Source organism: Sorex fumeus, unplaced genomic scaffold, assembly GCF_029834395.1.
Source record: "Sorex fumeus unplaced genomic scaffold, SorFum_2.1 ptg000044l, whole genome shotgun sequence".
In the NCBI taxonomy this organism is placed as follows: Eukaryota; Metazoa; Chordata; class Mammalia; order Eulipotyphla; family Soricidae; genus Sorex; species Sorex fumeus.
The window spans coordinates 11,342,548-11,364,381 of NW_026606101.1; the positions used below are offsets into that span (position 1 = coordinate 11,342,548).

Sequence of the window (21,834 nt, forward strand, 5' to 3'; positions counted from 1 at the left end):
GATTAAATGCAGCTTTTGATCTCTTGAGATTTACTTATGGGTGTCTGAAGCAAGGCTGGTAGAAGAGCTTACATGGTAGTTCTGGAGTTGGTTCATGGGGGTAACTGCCAGAGCTTTCCAGGAGTATAGGGAAGTGGGGAAAGGTAGCCCATCTTGACCCTGAGAAGCCTGGAGATTTCAGTCACAAAACCCCCATATCCAAATTTTCAGTAGGTTATATCTCATTGAGGTCCGTCCCAAGATGGGTTCATGGCAGTACTTTTGGATTGTGAGAGCAAGGGGCTGCCAGGGGCTCTGCTAGGGCAGGCACCATGCTGACCCACCCTGAAAAAGTGTTTTTGTTTAATATGTTGACACAAGTGCCGCAGCCTCTGTTAATTAGCCACATTTAAGTGTGAGCCGCTGATGGTGTGTGTAGTCATCAATGTGTTAAAACTCCTGGAATTGTCGAAATGATGACAGTGGAAGAGGAGGGCTCCTGAGAGACTCGGGGAGGGGGGCAGGAACTGAGACAGAGGGGCTCAATGGGGGCTGCAGCCAGTGTTGGGAAGAATCAGAAAGCTGACGGACTGGATGCAGAAATCTAGAGAGGAAGTAGATTGTCTATATGTAGGGGGCAAGATCACTTGACACTTGATCACTTGACTTCCCGTTAATCATCGATTTGCTCGAGCGGGCGCCAGTAACGTCTCCATTTGTCCCTGTCACATGCTAGTGTAGCCCAATGGCGTCTGTTCGCTCTAGGAACACGAAGAACCTCAAACCAATTGTTCATGATCTTGATGAAGAAGTCTGACCATCTGGTAGGTGGGCAGCCACGCGGTCTTTTGACATCCCGTGGAATCCAGTCGGTAACAGCTCTAGTCCAGCGGTCGTCTTTAAATCTCATTACGTGACCAGCCCATCTGATTTTTGACACCTTAGCAAACGAGACAGTGTCCCCGATTCTTGATCGTCAACGGGGATCGGAACTCCGGATTCTTTCTCTCATTTGAGTGAAACGTGATATTCCAAGCATAGCTCTTTGAATTCCTCTTTGGGAGACCCGAATATCGTTCTCATCCTGTTTGCATAGGGCCCAGGTCTCCGAGGCGTATGTTAATGCAGGAAGAACAGTGGAATCAAAGAGATGTGCCCAGAGCCGGAGGTTCTTCGTCCTCTTAGCTATTTCTTCCACGCTCTTGAAGGCGTTCCAAGCCGCTCTCTTCCTCCTGCGCAGCTCGGGTGCCAAGTCATTTGTCATGTTGACCTCTCGACCTAGGTACACATAGCTGTTGCATTCGGAGATGGTCGTTCCGTTGAGAGCGAATGGGGCATCAGGAACAAGGCTGTTTCTCATAAACATTGTCTTCATGAGATTCAGCTGTAGTCCGACCTTTCCACACTCACAGTCGAAGTCAGCCATTATTTGTGCCGGTTGGCTGATGTTTGGTGTTATAAAAACGATTTCATCAAATTTGAAAAGCATAATTACAAAAAAAAAAAACATGTTGTCTTGAAAACTAAAAAAAAAAAAAAGATGTCATCAGCAAAGCGGAGGTGGTGTAGTTGCCGACCATCTATCTTCACTCCTATTCCTTCCCATTCTAGTCGTCACATGATGTTCTCGAGGGTGGCACTGAAGAGTTTCGGTGAAATGGTATCACCCTGCTGAACCCCTCTCTTGACATCAATGATTACTTTTTTGTAGAATGGTGAGATCCTGGTAGTGAATCCGTAATACAGCTCACAGAGGATCTTGATGTATTGAGTTTGAATGCCCTGATTGGCTAGGGCTTCAATGACTGCTTCAGTCTCAACAGAATCAAAGGCCTTCTTTAAATCAATGAACGTTAGACAGAGCGTTATCTTGAACTCCCAAGAAACCTCAATGAGCTTGGTTATTGTGTAGATATGGTCGATGGTGCTGAATCCTTTGCGGAACCCAGCTTGCTCGCATGGTTGTCCTTCATCTAGTGTTCTGCCAATCCTATTCAGGATGACTCAAGTGAACAACTTGTAGATGACAGACAATAGGCAGATCGGACGATAGTTGCCAATGTCATGGATGTCTCCCTTCTTGTACAGTAGTACAGTCCTGCTGGTTTTCCATTGGGACGGAACCTTGCATTCAGATAGGTAGCGTGTGAAGAGCCGAGCCAGTGTATTGATGAGTACTGATGGCAGGTTCTTCAGGTGTTCAGGTCTGACCTTGTCTGGGCCGGGTGCTATTTGTTTCTTTACTGACCAAATGGCATATCGGATTTCGGAAGGGAGAATATTGGGAACAACATATCCATCCTGTGGAATTTGGTATGTCGGCAGGTGGACATGGCTATCAAAAAGATTTGGGTAGAAGTCATGGATAATCTTCTCCATTGCCCTTCTGGAAGATGTGATAGATCCATCAGGGTTCAAATATGGTAACACCTACAAGGGCGATTAGAGGTCGCCCCAAAAGCCTCTATCCCTCTCGGAAAGCCTGGCATGCTACGGAGAGTATTCTGCCTGCACGGCAGAGCCTCGCAAGCTATCCTTTGTGTATTCGATATGCCAGAACCAGTAATTACAATGGGTCTCATTCCCCTGACCCTGAAGGCGTCACCAATATTGCAGCATTGAGAAGGATGAGAAAGGAGAGGGGGCAAGATGTAAGATTAAAATTCTCACCCATGCTGTTTCTCTATTTCAAAATTTTTATTATTATTGTTTGTTTTAGGGCCACACACAGTAGTGCTCAGGGCTTATCTCTGGCTCTGTGCCCAGGGATCACTCTCGATGATGCTCCGGGAATTGTGTGGATACTGGGGTTGGAACCTGGGTCAGCTGTGTGCAAGGCAGCCCTTACCTGCTGTGCTATTGCCCTACCTCCCAGTATATCTATTTTTAATTGGAGGTAACTTGAAAGGAAAGCCTTGTGAGTAAAGTCTTAATGTTATTTATTTATTTATTGTTTTTGTGTCACACCGAACTAGTGTATGGGGGCCACTGGCTGTTCTTGGGGGCCCTGTGATGTTGGGATTGAGTCTGTGCCTCCTGCTTGCGGAACATACTGAGCCCATTGAGCTGTCTTTCCTTCCCAAGGAGGTTATGTTTATTTTTAAAATGAGTCCAGTCACATCCAGAAAATAAGCCCTCCCAAGCACATATGAGAATGGGAGCAAACAGATAGGGAAGGGAGCACCAAATAAAGGGTGTTGGGAAGATCTGCCCAGGATGGGAGATGTATGCTGAAAGTAGACTATAGACTGAACATGATTGCCACTCAATGCAAATCACAGCACCCAAAAGGAGAGAGAGAGAACAAAAGGGAATTCCCTGCCACAGAGGCAGGGTGGGATGGGGGCATGGGGGTTGGGAGGGATACTGGGATTAGCGGTGGTGGAGAATGGACACTGGTGGAGGGACGGGTACTCAATCATTGTATAACTGAAACCCAAGCACAAAAATTTGTACGTCTGGGGCTGGAGAGATAGCACAGCGGGTAGGGCGTTTGCCTTGCATGTGGCCGACCTGGATTCGATTCCCAGCATCCCATATGGTCCCCTGAGCACTGCCAGGAGTAACTCCTGAGTGCAGAGCCAGGAGTAACCCCTGTTTATCGCCGGGTATGACCCAAAAAGCAAAAAAAAAAAAAAGAAGAAGAAGAAGAAAAATTTGTAAGTCTACAACTGTACCTCATGGTATTTCACTAATATAAATAAATACAAACGAGAGGATTTAAATAAAATAAAATATGGTTTTTTGTGTGTTTTTTTGTTTGTTTGTTTGTTTAGTTCCAGGTAGATATTGTTGCAACACCCATCCCTTCACAAGTGCCATTACCCTCTAACCCACGCCCTCTCAGTTTCCCTCCCGTCCCCCAGTCTGCCCCTGCAGCAGGCACTTCTCCCCTCCCCTATTTTGAAGAGCAGGAAAACTGGTCTTCAGCAGGAAGTTTGGCACGGGACTCGGTGGTGGGGATACGCTGGGGAAGTGAGCACAAGGGCAGTGTCTTTTGGGGCTGAGTTCCACAGCCATTGGGGGCTCCACCGAAACTGGATAAATGGGCAGGCACAAGAGGCAACTGAATGTATGCGGGGCTAATGGGACTGTGTTAAGGGCTAATGGCAAAGTATTAAATTTTAATTCAAGTGACAAAGGTTTATTTGAGGATTTTTCTGTATAAGAATAGGAGAGTGGCTAAGAGATGATACAGGGTTAAGACACGTGGCTTGCATGTGGCTGACCCTGGTTCTATACCCAGCACCACACAGTAGCATCCAAGCATTGTGGACCCAGCCCTGAGCACCTCCAGGGCTCAGTTAGCCTCTGGTGCTGCAGGCCTGAGGAGCACCTCATCCTTTCATTGAACTGTTGCCCAAGTGACTGAGAATCTCTGTGAGGGTCCCATCAGGCTCCTGTGCATTGTCTGGGGGGAACCCCCCCAAAGGAAAGAAAAGGGTAGAAAATTGAAGGAAAATACAATATCATCTTCGAAATATAATGTCATCTTTAGTCTAGACATTTATCTGTGGCCCTAGACAAGTGACATCTTAACTTCTTCTGTCCTCAGTTTTCTTACCTACAAGAGGGGCACAATATAGTAGCCACCACAAAGGGTTAGCACATCTCAGGTAGTTAGAATGTGGGAATATCTCCATAAAAAATTAGTTGTGGTTTTTAATATTCAGATGTTCATAGAAGGAACATGGCAGCCTTCTGGAGGTGCAGGAGATAATTAGGGTGAGGATGTAGGGAGATAAAGGGACTATAAACATTCATTTGCTTCCCTCTTGTTTCTCCCCACTTCCCTTCCCACGTTGCTGCAGTTCCCAGAGGTTGCACACACTCCTGCTTATGGTGCTCACACCCTCTCTTAAGTAGTGGCCCTCTCTGGGGCTCACACAGCAGGTCGCAATGCTGGTGGAGGCCACACTTGCTCCTTGTGGTTGTGTAACTGGGTGAAGTGCTCCCTGTGCGGGCTACCACCTCCTCCATTCTACCAGTAGAATTTCTAGGAGGCGCAAAGACAAGGTGGAGACTCCAGTGTCTGATCAGTGTCAGAGCACAAGCCACACTGGCTTTCCTTTCCCCGAGAGACACCGGAGTGCTTCAGGGCCAAAGTCAGGGGATGCTGCACCTGGATTCCTGGAACGTCACACCTGAGGATGGTGATGTCTGGCCCCCGTCAAAGGGAAGGCGCTTAAGCTGTCCTGAGCGGATCCTGTGAGCCCTGCAGTCCACAGGACCATGCCAGAGGGGATGCCATGGAGCCAGACCTGAGACTGGAGCCGAGAGGTTGGCAGCAGGGCCTTGGGGCGCAGTCGCATTTCAGGAAGGGTTTTAGCTCCCTCCTTCCTCCTGCTGGGGATTCCTAAAGCCTGGACCCCCTTGGGATGAGACACTTTGAAAGAAAGTAACAGAAGCAGGGAAGACACCACCTATGGGATTTGTTTTCCTCCTGTCTCAGCTTCTCCCTCATGCTGAGCAGGAGGACCCAGTGATTTCTAGACCTTCTGGAGCTGGGGCGTGTCTGTCCCATCACACTGGCAGGTCTTGTTGGTTCTGAGCTCTTCTCCATCGTCTTTGGGGCTTAGTGAGAATCTTCACGCTGTGCTTTCTGTTTCCCCAGCAACTCTCTATTGTTTCCCAAGGTGGTGGTGTTGATTCCAGTGGCTTGCTTTTCTTGTTAGGATATAAATGAAGGTGAGGGCCTGTGTTTTCAGGAAGCTTTCTAGAAGGTCATGTACTTTTCTCCTCTTCCTTTTGTTGTGGTGGTGGCGGCGCTCACTCATACTCTCGTGACACGTTTGGCTGTGGGGTCGCACGCCTCTAGTGGTGGCGCTTGCACACTTAGTTGTGCTGCTCGTGTGATGGGGTGGTGCACGTCGTTTTAGTTGTGATCTCACACATGTGGCTACAGTGCATCGATGATGGCACACTGTCATGGCACCAGGAATCCCACAGGGCGGTACCCTTGGTGGCCTGATGCCGGGGATCAGTCTCGTGACCTCATGCCTGCAGGTCTGGGCCATCCCCAGGTCCTTTCCACAGGCTTCACTCTCTTTATATACTGACCAGATATCTCTCCTGGGGCTGGAAAAATAATAGTACAGGGGTTAAGATCTTGCATATAGCTGAGAGTTTGATCCCTGGCACCACATACAGCCCCCAGAGCACCTCCCAGAGTGATCCCTGAGTGTAGAGCCAAGAGTAAGCCCAGAGTACTGCTGGATGGAGCCCTAAAACTAAAGATAAATAAGTATCCTGGGCCTCATCCTGAGAAATCTAATTGCTTAGGTATAATGTTCAGTTCCAGGTCTTCTCCCTCCCTTCCTCCCTCCTTTCTTTCTTTCTTTCCTTCCCTTGAGCTAATTCCCTGGTCCAATTTCCAAGTTTAAGGATGTATTCTGATACTGATTTTTCCCTATTATACAGATCCTAGAAAGAAAATTATTTCTGAGGGGCTGGAAAGATAGTACAGTGGTTAGGGAGTTTGCCTTGCACATGGACAACCCAAGTTCTATTGCTGGCATCACATATGGTCTCCCAAGGACTGCCAGGAGTAATTCCTGAGCACAGAGCCAGAAGTAACCTCTGAGCATTGCCGGGTGTGGCCCAGAACAAACAAACAACAACCACAAACAAAAGAAAATGATTTCTGTATAAAACCTGTTTTTTCCACGTTAAGAGTTGGGGAGGACTAGAAGTAACCATCCTTTCTCTCCTCCCTTACAGTTGGGCCTTTCCTGAAGCAGTCTGAGAATTCTTTTACTTCATTAAATATTTTTCTGTTAGCAATAACTTCAGAGAAATAACTGCCAGTTATATCTCAGCTTGAAAGTACATCTAGCCCATGGACTGTGAATTTATTTGACCCTAGTGTTTCATTTTTTTAATTAGTCATTAGTTCTATTATGTATTTTAATTAGTCATCAGTTCTATTATATACTTGTTTGCAGCAATTGGGGGATCATGCAGTGCCAGGAATCAAACTGGGGTTGGTTCATGAGCTCATGCTCTTTTTTTTTTAAGTATTCTCTTTTTTTTTTATTTCTAATTTTATTTTAATTGAATCACCCTGAGATACAGTTACAAACTTTAATGATCATGAGCTCATCCTTGGCCTGTCTTTCCAGTCATAGTTATCAGTTCTAAATATCTGTATTCGGGACCCAGAGAGATGGTCCAGGAGGTAGGCTTTTGCCTTGCATGCTGCAGCTTTATCCGTGACCCTGCTTCGATCTCCAGCACCATATATGGTCCCCAGAGCCAGGAATAGCTTCTGAGCATCTCCAGGTGTGGCCCAAACCCCAAATAAATAAAGGGAAGTGAACAAGTATAAAAAACCTGGCTGCAAAATTGTATTTTTGCCTTTGGAAATGTGAAAGTGCCCTCTGTTGAGGACAGAGCACACTACTCTATCCACCACTGTGCCTGTGTGTCATCACGTTGCCTTCACTCACAACTTCCCCTGGCAGCTGTTACTTGATAATGTAGAGGTGTGTGTTTATATCTCTATTTATGTCCATGCAAAGACCTGGAGAACACTGACCATTCTTGGGACCCCAACTGGTCTGTGTTTATTTATTGTATTTGCTTTTTGGGTCACACCCGGTGATGCACAGGGGTTATACCTGGCTTTGCACTCAGGAATTACTCTTCATGGTGCCCTGGGGACCATATGGAATGCTGGGAATCGAACCCAGGTTGGCCACGTGCAAGGCAAACGCCCTCCCTGCTGTGCTATCACTCCAGTCCCCTGTGGTCTGCATTTCTTACCACTTTATTTTATACTGCCAGGGAGCTCCCAAGCAGTGCTCAGGGGCTTGTGCTCACTACTGATGGTATTGTCCTTCTGGGCCAGACAATTTAGTGCTTGGGCCTGGCAGTGTGGTGCTTAAAGACCTCCACAGCTACACCCCACAGTGCCTGGGGGCCATGTAGTGTTGGTTTTGAACTCAGGTCCTGGTGCATGCTGGGAGTGTGTCCCTGATTGCCGAACTATCTTCCTTGCCCCATACTCTACTTGGCTGGGGCTGCAGCTGACCTGCGTGAGGCCCTGGGTTCAACTTCCAACACTGCAAAATAGAGACAACAACCATGTACTGCTTATAACAGTAATAGCAGAGATCGCTGAGAAAAATAGCTGATGGTAGGTTAAGGGCAGGAAAATTACCCAATGACCCCAGAACACTGAAACCACAACAAGGAATTATCAAAGCTTGTCTCCAGATCCAACAGGAGGCGGCTTCAGCTGAGCACAGATGGACACCCTGAGCTTCATCAGGATGAGGTCTGCTATGAACTAATAATCCTAGGAGCAGATTGAAAGAGAGGCATTCATAATGATACGGAAAAGGAAACCTCATTGGTCAACAATTGACAGGGAATCTATTCAGTATCTTATAGTCTAGATAAATAAAAAGAAAAACAAACTAAGACTTGTTCCTGGAGCCAGAGAGATAGTACAGTGGGTAAGACATTTGCCTTGTACATGGCTGACATGGGTTCAGTCCCTGGCATCACATGTGGTCCCCGAGCACCACAAGGAGTAAGCCCTGAGCACAAATTGGTCCAAAACAAACAAAAAGTTTTATCCTTCCTTTCTACTAAGTACCACCATAGAATAGGTGAGCACAGGCAACTCTATAAAGGCATTTTAACTTAAATGAAAACAAGACCAGGAAGATGACATAACACATGTTTTGCATGTGGGAACACCAGCTTCTATCCCCTGCCTTGCACAGTCCTCTGAGTATGAGTGGGAGCAACCTCCAAGCATTGAGCCAGGGATAGCCCTTGAATACCACCAGATATGGTCCAAACAACCAAATATGCACACCCCTACAAAACCAACTTAATGAGATAGCATTGCTTTACAGCCTAGCTGATCTGAGCATTGAGCTGGGTTAAAGGACCGGGTTGTAGTGATAGAGCACATACCTAGCATGTTGTGAGGCCCTGAGTTTGATTTTTCAATACCCCACGGTATTGAATGAAAGGTGTTTCAATACCTTTAAACAACTCTCAGTGAAGCGTTGGTGACTGACCAAGCACCAGCAGACACCAAACAGTCAGACCTACCTGACCAGCCCAGGATCTTGGGAAGTCATTTCTGTTTAAAAAAAAAAATATATATATATATAATATATATCATATATATTAGGGTACGGAGAGATAGCACTGTGGGTAGGGCACTTGCCTTGCACACAGCTGGCCCAGGTTTATCCTCAGCACTGCACAAGGTACCCCAAATGCCTGCCAGGAATGATCACTGAGTGCAGAGCCAGGAGTGGTCCCCAAAACAAGCAATATTAATAATCAGCCTGGGGAGTTGGCTCTTGGGTAGAGTTCCAGCCTTGCACATGCTTTAAGGGGCTCCTCGCACCAGCAGTCCTGGTGGCACTGTCATTTGCCGTCCCCAGCCTCAGCACAAAATTGTGAGATTTCTGATATAGCAGAACCTAGTGTATAAATATCACAACTGGAAGTATGCAATCCCCGCGAGTACCTCAGCTCAAGTGCCAATACTGTAACCAGGGGTGAGCACCGCAGCCAAGCATGTGCCACTCCATGGCATCGTAACAGCAGCAAGGGGAGGGGAAGGGGGCCAGCAAATTTAAAACAGCAAACAAAAATTAGTCCTCCTGGTGAAAGAACATACTACAACCAAGGTTTTGCCAGAGAGATTAAATCTAAAATTGAACCTCCCATTCCAGCTGCCAATTTACAGCAAATACTGAAAATAAAGTTAGCAGTTAGCAAAACCAGATTGGGGGAAGTTCTACGGGTTAAATGCCCCAACTTCAGATGAATCGTAAGACATGAACGGAAGATTTAAAAGATGTATTGACTCAGGTAATGGTTATAGGGGGCATATGCTTTCTAATGACAGTAAAAGACTTTTTTAAATTATGAGAATAACTCGGCCTTTATTGACATACTTTTAACTATTTTTGTGGAGGGCACACCCAGCAGTACTCATGGGCTACTCCTCGCTCAGTGCTCAGAGAACCATGCAGTGCTAGGGACTAAACCAGCCCACCCTCAGGCAAAGCATGTGATACAGCCCATTGAGCTCTCTCTGGCAGCCATGCTTCTAATTCTAAACCATTATTTGCTATTGAGCAGAAAAGGTGCTTAAAATGAACAGTCATCTGTTCTCTGGAAATTTGCAGTGTAGACTTCTAAATTAATTTGACTCTAGGATTTATAAATAACAAACCATCAAAGGGTTGCTTGAATTTCTTTTTTCAGAATTTCAAGCATGCCTCATTCTTTGTAACAGTTGTCCTGAAAGATTTAATTGCAAGTCCATTTTTATAATTAGACAGTAAATATTCTACATTACTTGTTATTTTCAGGGTTCTGTGCACCAAAGTAAACTTGACTCCAAGACCAAGTCTTTTTTTTTTTTTTGGCCACACCCAGCAGTGCTCAGGGCTTATTCCTGACTTTGTGTTCAGAGATCACTCCTGGTGGGCCTTGGGGGACTATGTGGGGTTTTGGGGATCAAACTTAGGTCAGCTGCATGCAAGGCAAACACCATATCTTGTGTACTACCTCTCTAGCCTCTAAAATTTATTTTCCTTTAGGTACCATGATTAATAATACTGTTAATAGTAGGGTTTTATTTATTCAAGATTCCAGCACCACACCTTCCACTAAATTATAAGACCAAGTCGTAAAGACAAACATATGCCTAAAAGAAACTCTGTCCCATTTTGTAATTTGCCAAGGAAAAAATTATTTCCCACTCATACCTAACACTTTAGGTCAGCAAAACACTGAAAACATGGTAGCAGCCTGACACATGTGGACGGATAATGACATTTGTGACAAATGAAACCTCATTTCTGCTTATGTTCTTAAAACTTGCCCAAGAACTATTTTGAGCTGTCTACCTGATTCAGCTGTGTTTTTCACTTCCGGGCTTTATGAGGATTTTTCCTCCCCTGAACCACAGTGGTTTCGTCCAGCCTTCTACTCCTCTCTTCTATGCTGCATGCTAATATTTTTCAGGAAAAGAGCAAGACCGTCCTAAACTGGAAGCATAGTGCCCTGTGTCCCTTCCTCTTTGAATCTATCTATAGGTACCACTTTTTTTGTGAAGTTATTTTCCATCCTCTGGAAATGTAGTTCACTCTAGAGTCCGACAAAACATTTTGTGAGAATTGAAATATTCACTGTCTGCATATGGCCATTAGGGTTAGCACAAATCCCTGGGGTGCTAGTGAGCAATGCCCCAAGTTTGAATTGCGTGGTTGCCCTGCATCACTGGACCTGAGCAAGCCCGAGTGCCTAATATCAGGCTGCCCCCCTACACACACACACACACACACACACACACACACACACACACACACACACACACACAGAGTTCTCCCACATATTTATAGAATGCTAAATGATAACTACACTTTCCATTTTCTTGCCAATACTTTATCATGAATCATTTCAGAAGAGGAAATTTGGAAATACATCTATTACCTGGATTCCACCATGAACATTTAACCCTGTTTGATCTCATAACCATCTTAAAAATAGAGTTAATCTTGGTGGCTGGAGCTATAGCACAGTGGGTAGGGTGTTTGCTTTGCATGCGGCCGACCCAGGTTCGATTCTCAGCATCCTAGATGGTCCCCTGAGCACCTTCAGGAGTAATTCCTGAGTGCAGAGCCAGAAGTAACCCCTGTGCATCGGCGGGGTGCAAAAAGAAAAAAAAATCTTATTTTCATTATTTTCCTTGTAAATTGCAGTTTTGTCTCTCTTTGAATAGCTGAACATATGTATCATTAGTGGTTTATTGTTACAGTCTGTTTTGTCTGAGGTAAAATTTACCTACAGTAGGGCCCCAAGAGAGGTCGTAAACGGGATTTAGGCGCTTGCCTTGCCCATGGCTGACCCAGTTCAATCCCTGCACTGGCCTTGGCACTTCGTGTGGTTTCCCAGCACCAACCAGGAGTGTTACCTAAGCACAGAGCCAGGAGTAAGCACCACCAATTGTGGCCCAGAAACCAAAAAGAGGAGAGAGGAAGCGAGGGAGGAAGGAAGTTAGTTTGCAGCAGTGAGGTTCCCAAATCTCAGGTAACCTCAGGATCCTGGCAGGTGCGCTGGCCTGTGTCACCCAAACCCGTGCCTCGGGCCTCATCCCACCCAGCTCCTACCTTTCCTTCTCTGTGAAAACTATTCTCATTTAGTTTTTTTTCTTGGAGTTTAGGTAACCTGGTTACAGTAGTGTTGACATTTGTGGTTTGGATGTTGCTGCCCAAGATCCGCCACTGTCCTCGTGTCACTGCTTCCCCTTCCTGATTTTTTTTCCTTAACCATAGGTGGCCTCGCCTAGAACATATAAATAGAATAAAACAATAGGACTCTTTGGTGTAAGTCTTCTTAGAATCAGCATACTTTTAAAACTCATCAGTGTTGTGTGCTTGCCTTTTGCTGTATAGATAATTTTTGTTGTGTGGCTAATACCACATTTTGTTTATCCATTCTCCTATTGATGGAAACTTGGCCCGTCTCCAGTTTTTGTCTGTTATGAATAGCGCTGCTAAGAACATTCTTGGACAAGCCTTTTAATGGACTTACCGTTTTTATTTCTCTTGAGTAAATACTTAAGGGTGGAATTATTGGGACAGAGGGTATGTGTATATTTAGTTTTGCTAGAAGCTGCTAGACATTTTTCCAAAGCGCCTGTGCTATTTTATTTTACACTCCTAGCATCTAAGTACCAGGCGTCTGACTGGAGCATGTCCGACCCATGTTTGGTGCCAGCTGTTGTACTATTAGCTTTTCTAGTAGGTTGTTGTGGTGTCTCACTTTAAAGTTCTGCTTATATTTTGCGAGTTTTACATTACAGTTTTGCCAGTTTCTCTGCAGCTGCAGTTGTTTTATTTCAGGATGCTATTCCATTTCCCTCATGGCATCTATTTGTATCTTCCTCTGTCTCCCCTGGTCTGAGTCTGCTCCCAGTTCTTTTCTGTCATATGTTTTTCATGATTGAATGGAATTTTCATTAAAAATGTTTATTCCTAGGGCTAGAGCAATAGTACAGCTATTTGCCCTGCATATTGCTGACCTGGATTTGATCCCAGCACCCCATATGGTCCCCTGAGCACCTCCAGGAGTGATTCCTGAGTGTAGAGCTGGGAGTAACTCCTAAATACTGCCAGTGCAGCCCCAAAACAAAAATGTATTTCTGAGAGTGAATGTGTAATATTAGGAACTCATGATGTTGCTATATATTATTTCTAGTGTTGAAACTTTTACCTTGATCATTTGCTTAGCTTGGTGTCTACCAAATTTCTACTTTACTTATCTTTATTGTTTTTGGAGTAAAGCAAAATAGGGGTTTGTTGTTGTGGTGGTTGGTTTGTTTGGGCTGCACCTGATGATGCTTAGGGGTTATTCTGGCTCTGCCACTCCTGGCAGTACTCAAGGGATCATATGGGAAGTCGGGGATAGAACCCAGACCAGCCGCATACAAAGCAAGCATCCTACCTGCTGTACTTTGCTCAGGCCACCGAAGCCAAATAGTTTTTTTTTTTTTTTGAAAAATTTACTTAGAAGTGAGAGAGAGAGGGAGAAAGAAAGGAATGTATGTTCATGAGAAAAATATGGGCTTCTCCAGAGTAGAAAAAAGCAGAAGAAAGAGAAGTTTTCTTCCTTTTGTACTTAGTTTTATGGGGACAATACTTTGAAATCATGTACATTATTTCTCCTCAAATTTCCTCCACTAACTTTAGCCTCCATCAGCGAGTAGACATTGTCTGAAAAAAAAAAAATATTGTTACCCTGAGGAGCTGGAGCAATAGCACAATGGGTAGGGCGTTTGTCTTGCATGTGGCTGACCAGGGTTTGTTCAACTCCCAGCATCTTATATGGTCCCCCGAGCACTGCCAGGGGGGTAATTCCTGAGTGCATGAGCCAGGAGTGACCCCTGTGCAACACTAGGTGTGACCAAAAAAATAAAAATTGTTGGGGCTGGAGCAATAGCACAGCAAGTAGGGCATTTGCCTTGCACACGGCCTACCTGGGTTCAATTCCCAGCATCCCATATGGTCCCCCGAGCACTACCAGGAGTAATTCCTGAGTGCGAAGCCAGGAATAACCCCTGAGCATCGCCAGGTGTGACCCAAAAAGAAAAAAAAAAATAGTTACCCTGAATTTTTCTCTCAGTTCTTTGTTTATTAAGTGAAAGTCTGATGTAAGGAAGAGTTGCCCCTTTTTCTTCATCCATTCATTTGATTTTTATTAATATGTTCTCATAAAGAGGAATTTTATTCTAAGAATTAAAGTCTAATCTAGACCCTGGCAAATTGATAGGGTTTTTTTCTTTCTTTTTTTTTTCTTTTTGGGTCACACCCAGCAATGCACAGGGGTTACTCCTGGCTCTGCGCTCAAGAATAACCCCTGGCGGTGCTCAGGGGACCATATGGGATGCTGGGAATTGAACCCGGGGCAGCCACATGCAAGGCAAACGCCTACCCGCTGTGCTATGGCTCCAGCCCCGGTTTTTCTTTTCTTTCATTGTTCCATTTTGTTTTGGATTTTTTATTTTGTTTTGTTTGGTTTTTGTTTATTTGTTTGTTTTGGGGTGCTCAGTGCTTATTTCTGGCTCTATGCTCAGGGATCACTCCTGGCAGGCTTGGGGTACATATGGGACAGTGGAGATCAAACCTGGGTCAGCCCCATGTAAGGTGACCTACCTGCTATACTATCTCTTGTGCCCCCAACTGGTTATTTTTTTCTGACAGAGGTGCCAAGACTATTAAATAGAGAAGAAATAATCTCTTGAACAAATAAATGGTACCAGGACAACTGGCTAGCCACAAGCAAAAGAGTGAAATGGGATTCCTACCTCACTTTAAATGTAGAGTTCAAAATGGATCAAAAACCTAAACAGAAGTGCTAGAATCATAAACTATTAAAGTAAATAGTTCAGGGATAAATCTTCATGACCTCTTTGGGCTGTAGGCCCTTAGCTGTGACTTCGAAAGCTTGAATTCCAAAAGGGAAAATAGAAGTTCAAAGCGTGTCACTCAGAACACTTGCCGTGCATGTGAGGGCCAGAATTTGATCCCTGGCATTGCAAACACCTTAAAGGCCAGTTAGATAGTGCAAAGGGCTGAGTGTTTGCTTTGCCTGCAGGAAGCCCAATGCCACTTGGTCCCCTGAGCAGTCCCCCAAATAACCAGGATAGTCCCCAAGCACCACTAGGTGTGGCCCCAGCCTCCCTCCCAAATTCTGTTAATTCCCGTAGTGTATCGATCCAAATGTTTTAGCTTTGGCTCCTGTGTTCTTTTGACCAGCCCTGTTTCTGACATTTCCTTCTCGTACAAGTTGTACCGGCCTTGTCCTGTGTTTCCCCAGCCCAGAGCCCTGTTATCAGCTACTTCTTCAAGGACTCCTGGTTCTTTGTGTTGCAGAGTGCTCTTTAGAAACCAAGGTCTGGCTGATAGTTATGCTAGCTGCTGTTGAAATATCATTTCTTCCAGCAGACAGAGCCCTAAAGCATCTGTATGTCGCCACACACAAACCCATGTCTGATTTGTCTCTTTGCACTGACCCCCTGGTAGCGGTTTAACACCACAGGGTTCATGGTAATCCTTTTTTCCTAATTGCCTTTTCCTTATTCCTAACTCCTAGCAGTTAGAAACCTAATTTTCATTCTCTGTAGCATACTTACTTATTTGTTCAATGTTAGTACACACAGAAAATTGTTCCAGAATTGTTACAAAAAATACATCTGTCCAAAATTACATTGACTGGGGGGCTGGAGTGATAGCACAGCGGGTAGGGCATTTGCCTTGCATGTGACCGACTCGGGTTCAATTCCCAGCATCCCATATGGTCCCTTGAGCACCGCCAGGAGTAATTCCTGAGTGCAGAGCCAGGAGTAACCCCTTTGCATCGCTGGGTGTCATCCATAAAGCAAAAAAAAAAAAAATTACATTGACTGGGCCAGAGCGATAGCATAGCAGTTAGGACATTGGCCACGCATATAACCAACCTGGGTTTCAACCCCAACACCCCATATGGTTCCCTGAGCCCACCAGGAGTGATCCCTGAGCACAGGACCAGGAGTAAGCCCTGAGCATCACCAGATAAGACCCCAATGGGGCTGGAGCCATAGCACAGCGGGTAGGGCATTTGCCTTGCATGCGGCTGCCCCGGGTTAAATTCCCAGCATCCCATATGGTCCCCCGAGCACCACCAGGAGTGACTCAAGGGTCACTCTCTGTGTTGCTCTGTGAACCACACAGTGCTGGGATCAAACCCGGTTTGGCAGCATGCCAAGGCAAGCACCTTCCCCCTTGTTCTATCTCTCCAGCCATGATTTTTATCTTTAAGTAGTTTATGTTAAGCATAGCTTATCTTAGGTTGAACTGAATATTTTAATAAACTCAATCTGGTCACAATCCAACTTTATCATGATCTTTTCCAGGCATTACTGAATTATATTAGATAATATATTTAATATTTTTGTATTTGTGTTGATAAGTTTTGTTATCACACTTTTAATATTTGTTGTGAAGACAGTTAACACTGTGAAAGAGATTAGAACCATCAACTTTTTTGTTTTTTGTGGATGTTTTGGGGAGGCCCAGCAAGCTACCAAGAGTATCCCACCCACATGGCAGAGCCTGGCAAGCTCCCCATGGCATATTCGATATGCCCAGTAACAAGTCTCAAAATGGATACATTACTGGTGCCCATTCAAGCAAATCAATGAACAATGTGAGGACAGTGCTACAGTTCTGTTTTTTTTTCTTAATTTTTTTTTCTTTGCAGTGCTGGGGATCAAATGGTGAGCCTCACATATAGAAGGCTCTCTTCCACTCAGCTCAGTCCCAGCCCTGCTCACTGAATTTTCTTCGTTTATTTGTTGCAGTGTTGGGGATCAAACCTAGAGCCCCAAGCATGTAAGGCATACACGGTCTCACGTCTCACAGTGCCGTCGCCCTGCCTTTGAGCACTGATTCTGTCCGTTTGATTTACATGTTAGCCACCAAAGATGGATTTGTCTGGTTTCCTTTACAAAGCAACAGCTTTGTCTACTTTTCTTTTGTGTGAGAGTATGTTAGTACATGCATCTTGGTTTAGAACTGTTACATCTTTCTTTAATTTTTCTTTATTTTTAATTTAAGAACTATGACTCACAAAGTCATGGGTAGTTGAATTTTCAGCATATAATATTCAACACCAATCCTTCCACCCATGTCCCCACATTCCCTCCCCTCCCAACCCCCACCGTCCCTGCCTGTCAACTTTACCGGCACATTACAGAGTTTCAGTGGTTGCAGCTTAGATCTCATGTTTTCAGTGTTCTTGAGTCTGTGTTTTGGATATCTGGCTATACCACTCACCCATATCCCTACATAACTGAAGTTCTGATGCCTGTTCACCCATTACTTTCAGTTCTCTTCTTCCTCCCTTGATTTCGTTTCTTTTTCGAACTTTTCCTCTCTAAACACTGTGTCAGAGGTGATTCAGGCATCCCCCTTTTACTGCAATACATTTCCTCATCCAGTATCATCACAGATAAGTGGGATCATCCTGTTTGTCTTTCTTCTTCTGACTCCACTCAGCATATCTTCCAGTTCCAATCACGTTGCAGAAAATTGCATGATTTCATCATTTCTTGCAGCTGCATATTATTCCATTGTGTATATATAACACTGTATCACTGTCATCCTGTTGGTCATCGATTGCCTTGAGCAGGCCCCAGTAACGTCTCCTTTGTCCTAGCCCTGAGATTTTCAAAAGTGCCACATTCGAGGCTCTTTCGGGCTCAGGAGAATGAGACCCATCATTGTTACTGGTTTTTGGCATATTGAATACGCCACGGGGAGTTTGCCAGACTCTGCTGTGTGGGCAGGATACTTTTGGTAGCCTGCCAGATTCTCTAGAGTAAGACTTAGATAATAAGATGTTGCGCGGCTGCAAATGCGGCCGCGCGCTTCTGGGAACAGGGTTTTATAGTCTCTGGGACTTGGCCATTGATGGGATTACATGGCGCCGGGGGCAGTTGGTGGGTGTAACGCCTGGAAGATAGGGGATCTGGGTGGAGGAGGCCCTAGTCCCAATCCGGGCAGGCTTGGAGATCTACACCCTGGGTCCCGCACACCTGGGTTCCTCTGTCAGTTCCTTCATGTGTGAGGCTCGGTTGAACATGTGGAGAGTGGTCTTAAGCATGGCTGTGACTGGAACCGGAGGTCTTCAGCTGCCAGGGTTCTACTTGGGGTGGGGAGGGAAGCTCAACCCACCCTCCTCCAAGGGGCACCAGTGAGGACAGCCAGGCGCGGAGGCAGGAGACTCTGTATATGTACCACATGTTCATAATCCATTCAGCTGTCGCTGGACACCAAGGTTGATTCCATATATTACTATTGTACTGAGTGCAGCAATGAATAATGGTGTGTGTATGTTCTTTTGAAAAAGTGTTTTTATGTCCGGGGGGGGGGGTAGATGCTGAAAAATGGAATCGCTGGGAAATATGGCAGTTCAATTCTAAGTTTACTGATAACTCTACATACTATTTTCCACAGGGGTTTTACCAAACAACATTCCCACCAGCAGTGGATAAGAGTTCCTTTTTTACCACATCCCTGCCAACACAGGTGGTTCTTACCGTTTTTGATATAAGCCACTCTCATTGGGTTGAGATGCTATCTCATTTTGTTGATTTGCATTTCTTTGATGATAAGTGATGCTGAATATTTTTTCATGTGCCTACTAACCATCCACCTGTCTTTCTCTGAGAATTATCTATTCATTTCCTCTCCCCATTTGTTGATAGGGTTTTTGATTTTTTTTTATTTTAATGAATTATCGGGAGATACAGTTAGACTTACAAATTTTTGTGATTACATTTCAGTCAAACAATGTTGAGTACCCATCTCTCCACCAATGCCCATTCTCCACCACCAATGTTCCCAGTGTCCCCCCGCCACCCCCACCCCTTCCCAACCCTTGCATCTGTGGCAGACACATTCCTTCTTACTCTCTCCTTTTGGGTGTTATGGTTTGCAACATAGGTACTAAGCAGCATCGTGTTTAGTCTATAGTCTACTTTCAGCACACATCTACCATCCCGAGTGATCCCTCCAACCATCATTTAGTGGTCTCTTCTTAGTGGTCTCTTCTCCAGCCCACCTGCCTTTTCCCCGGCACATGAGTTCGGCTTCCAAGCAGTGGGGCCATAGGGTTTTTGATTTTTTATTGTTGTTGATCTTTGTGAGTACTTTATGTATTCTGGATATCAAACCTTTATTTGATGTGTTGAGTGTAAATATGTTTTTCCCATTCAGTCAACTATTATGTCTTTCTGTGGATTAAGCTTTTCCTCCTCTTTTTCCTCTTCCTGCTTCTCCTCTTCTCCCTCTTCCTCCTGGATCTTCTCCTCCTTCTGCTCTCCTCCTCTTCTTCCTCCTCTTCTTCCTCCTCCTCATTGTGCTGGGGATCTGACTCAGGTTTCCTTGCTAGGCATTTGCTCTACTCACTGTCTCCCCGGCCATGAAGAATCATTTTTTATCATTAGAGAGCATCTTTAATCCTGTGCTTTTTAATATTAATATAGGAGTAGTGAGGTTGTTTGGACCACAGTAGCTCAGGGGCTACTCCTGAGTTTGTGCTCAGGGGTTTCCCTCATTGCTGCTCAACGAACCTGCTGGGAATCAGATCTGGGGTCTACTTCATGCAAGGCAAAGTACCTTTACCCGTGTATTCTTTTCTCTGACCCCTTAAGGTCAAAGTAATTTTCTTTGGTTGGTGTATCTTTCTATTTTTGATTTACAGCTTTTCTTTGGCCCGTGACTACAGGAGGTGTCCTTATTGGTGCCGATGACTGCTTTGTGTCCCCAGTGTCTCTCAGTAGCCTCTTTTGTCTTCTTTCCTAGCGGCAGTACATTCCCGTGAAAGTGAAGAGCAAAGCCTTCTGGATCTTCTCCTGGGAGTACGCCATGATGTACATGGGAAGTCTAGTGGTAATCATTTGCCTCTCCTTCTTCCTCCTCAGCTCCTGGGATTTCATCCCTGCTGTCTATGGCTTCATGTAAGTAACCTCGACCTCCTTGGGGAACTCTGGAAGCTAGATTTGGTTTACATGGGTCTAGCTGGAAGCGAGGGAGTATCAGGAGCACCTAGCACAGAGCTTTTCAAGTGTGTTGTCTTCTCTGGCTCACTGGGGGAGCGCTTCCGATTCCAGACAGCTTCCTAATATTTCTAGTAACATGTTTGAGGCCTCAACAGCACCAGCAGAATCCCCTAGGTGAGCGGCCCCAGGCTACAGTAATCTTAAGTCTGTTTGGTGCAATCTGCTCTGAGAACCATTGGCCGAGACCTAGCTTCTTAAATTTAGAGGCATGAAACTAAATATGAAGGGCTTCGAAATTTTTTTTTTTTCTTCTTGGGTCGCATCCAGTTGATGCTCAGGGGCTACTTTTGGCTCTGTACTCAGGAATTACTCCTGACAATGCTTGGGGGACCATATGGGATGCTGGGGATTGAACCCAGGTCGGCTGCATACAAGGCAAATGCCCTACCCACTATATTATCACTCTGGCCCTGAAAATTTTATTTTAAAATAAATGCATGATGGGGCTGGAGATATAGTACCAGGGCTATATCCCTGGCACCACAAATGAGCACCCTGAGTCCCACCAGGAGTGATTCCTGAGCTCAGAGCCAGGAATAAGCCCTGGAAACAGCCTGGTATGGTCTAAAACAAACAAATCAATCAATCACAATCACAGCCATCCTGTTATTCGTCGATTGTCTCGAGCAGGCCCCAGTAACGTCTCCTTCATCCTAGCCCTGAGTTTTTTTTTAAAAAGTGCCATATTCAAGGCTCTTTCAAGTTAGGAGAATGAGACCCTTCATTGTTACTGATATTTGGCATATTGGGTATGCCACGGGGAGTTTGCCCAACTCTGCCATGTGGACAGGTTACATTTGGTAGCCTGCCAGTTTGTCCCTAAAACAAACAAAAATTCATTAAGTAAAACATGATTTATTATCAGCAGATATTTGATTTGTATACCTACTTTATATACTTGGAGTCATATAAAATTTCTCGGAGCCATAGTGCAGCAGGTGGGGCATTTGCCTTGCACTTCCTCTGACCTGGGTTTGATCCCCGGCATGCCATATGGTCCCCTTGGCACCGCCAGGAGTGCAGAACCAGTAGTAAGTGCTGAGCATTGCTGGGTGTGGCCCAAAAATGAAAGAAAATTCTCAGGCAAAAAGGCAAGGGTCACAAATGGGCTAGACCAGTGGTTTTCAGCTGTCTGATACCTGATGTTCAGTGCTTGGATAGGTGCCTGTCTTCTGTGTCAGAAGGTTGAGAATCGGGCTGGAGAGACAGCAGATAGGGCATTTGCCTTGCATGCGGCCGACCCGGGTTCAACTCCCAGCATCCCATATATTCCCCCGACCTCCGTCAGGAGTAACCCCTGTGCATCCCCAGGTGTGACCCAAAAAACTTAAAAAAAAGGTTGAGTACAGCTGGTCTTGGATGCCAGCCAGGATCTGTCCACGATTACCCCAGCCCTCAGTGGGGGGGCGGGGGTCCCACTGCAATGTCAGTTGTGGCATGAGTGGGGAGGACCAATACCTTTGTCTTTGAACTTGCTTCTCTAGGCAAATCTTTGGGATGGCTGGAATAGATAGTCTTGATTTTAATTTTGGTTTTGGGGACACACCCGGTACCACTGCAAAGTGTATGCCTGGGTCTGTGATGAGGGAACACTCATGGTGGGGCTCAGGGGATGAGCTCAGGGATCAGTAGGGTGCCAGGGATTAAACCCGGTTGGCCATGTGCCGGGCAAACACCTACTCACTGTACTACTGCTGTGGCCCTGGTAT

At 45.4% G+C, this 21,834-nt stretch overlaps 1 protein-coding gene across 1 annotated transcript in view; it reads left to right on the forward strand.

Annotated features, from left to right (window-relative positions):
- PIGU (phosphatidylinositol glycan anchor biosynthesis class U) overlaps positions 1 to 21,834 on the forward strand; it is a 105,465-nt gene that overhangs the window by 63,167 nt on the left and 20,464 nt on the right. Inside the window, exon 8 of the mRNA XM_056121645.1 lies at positions 19,869 to 20,023. Coding sequence (XP_055977620.1) covers positions 19,869 to 20,023 — 155 coding nt within the window. The remainder of the gene's footprint in view (positions 1 to 19,868; positions 20,024 to 21,834) is intronic.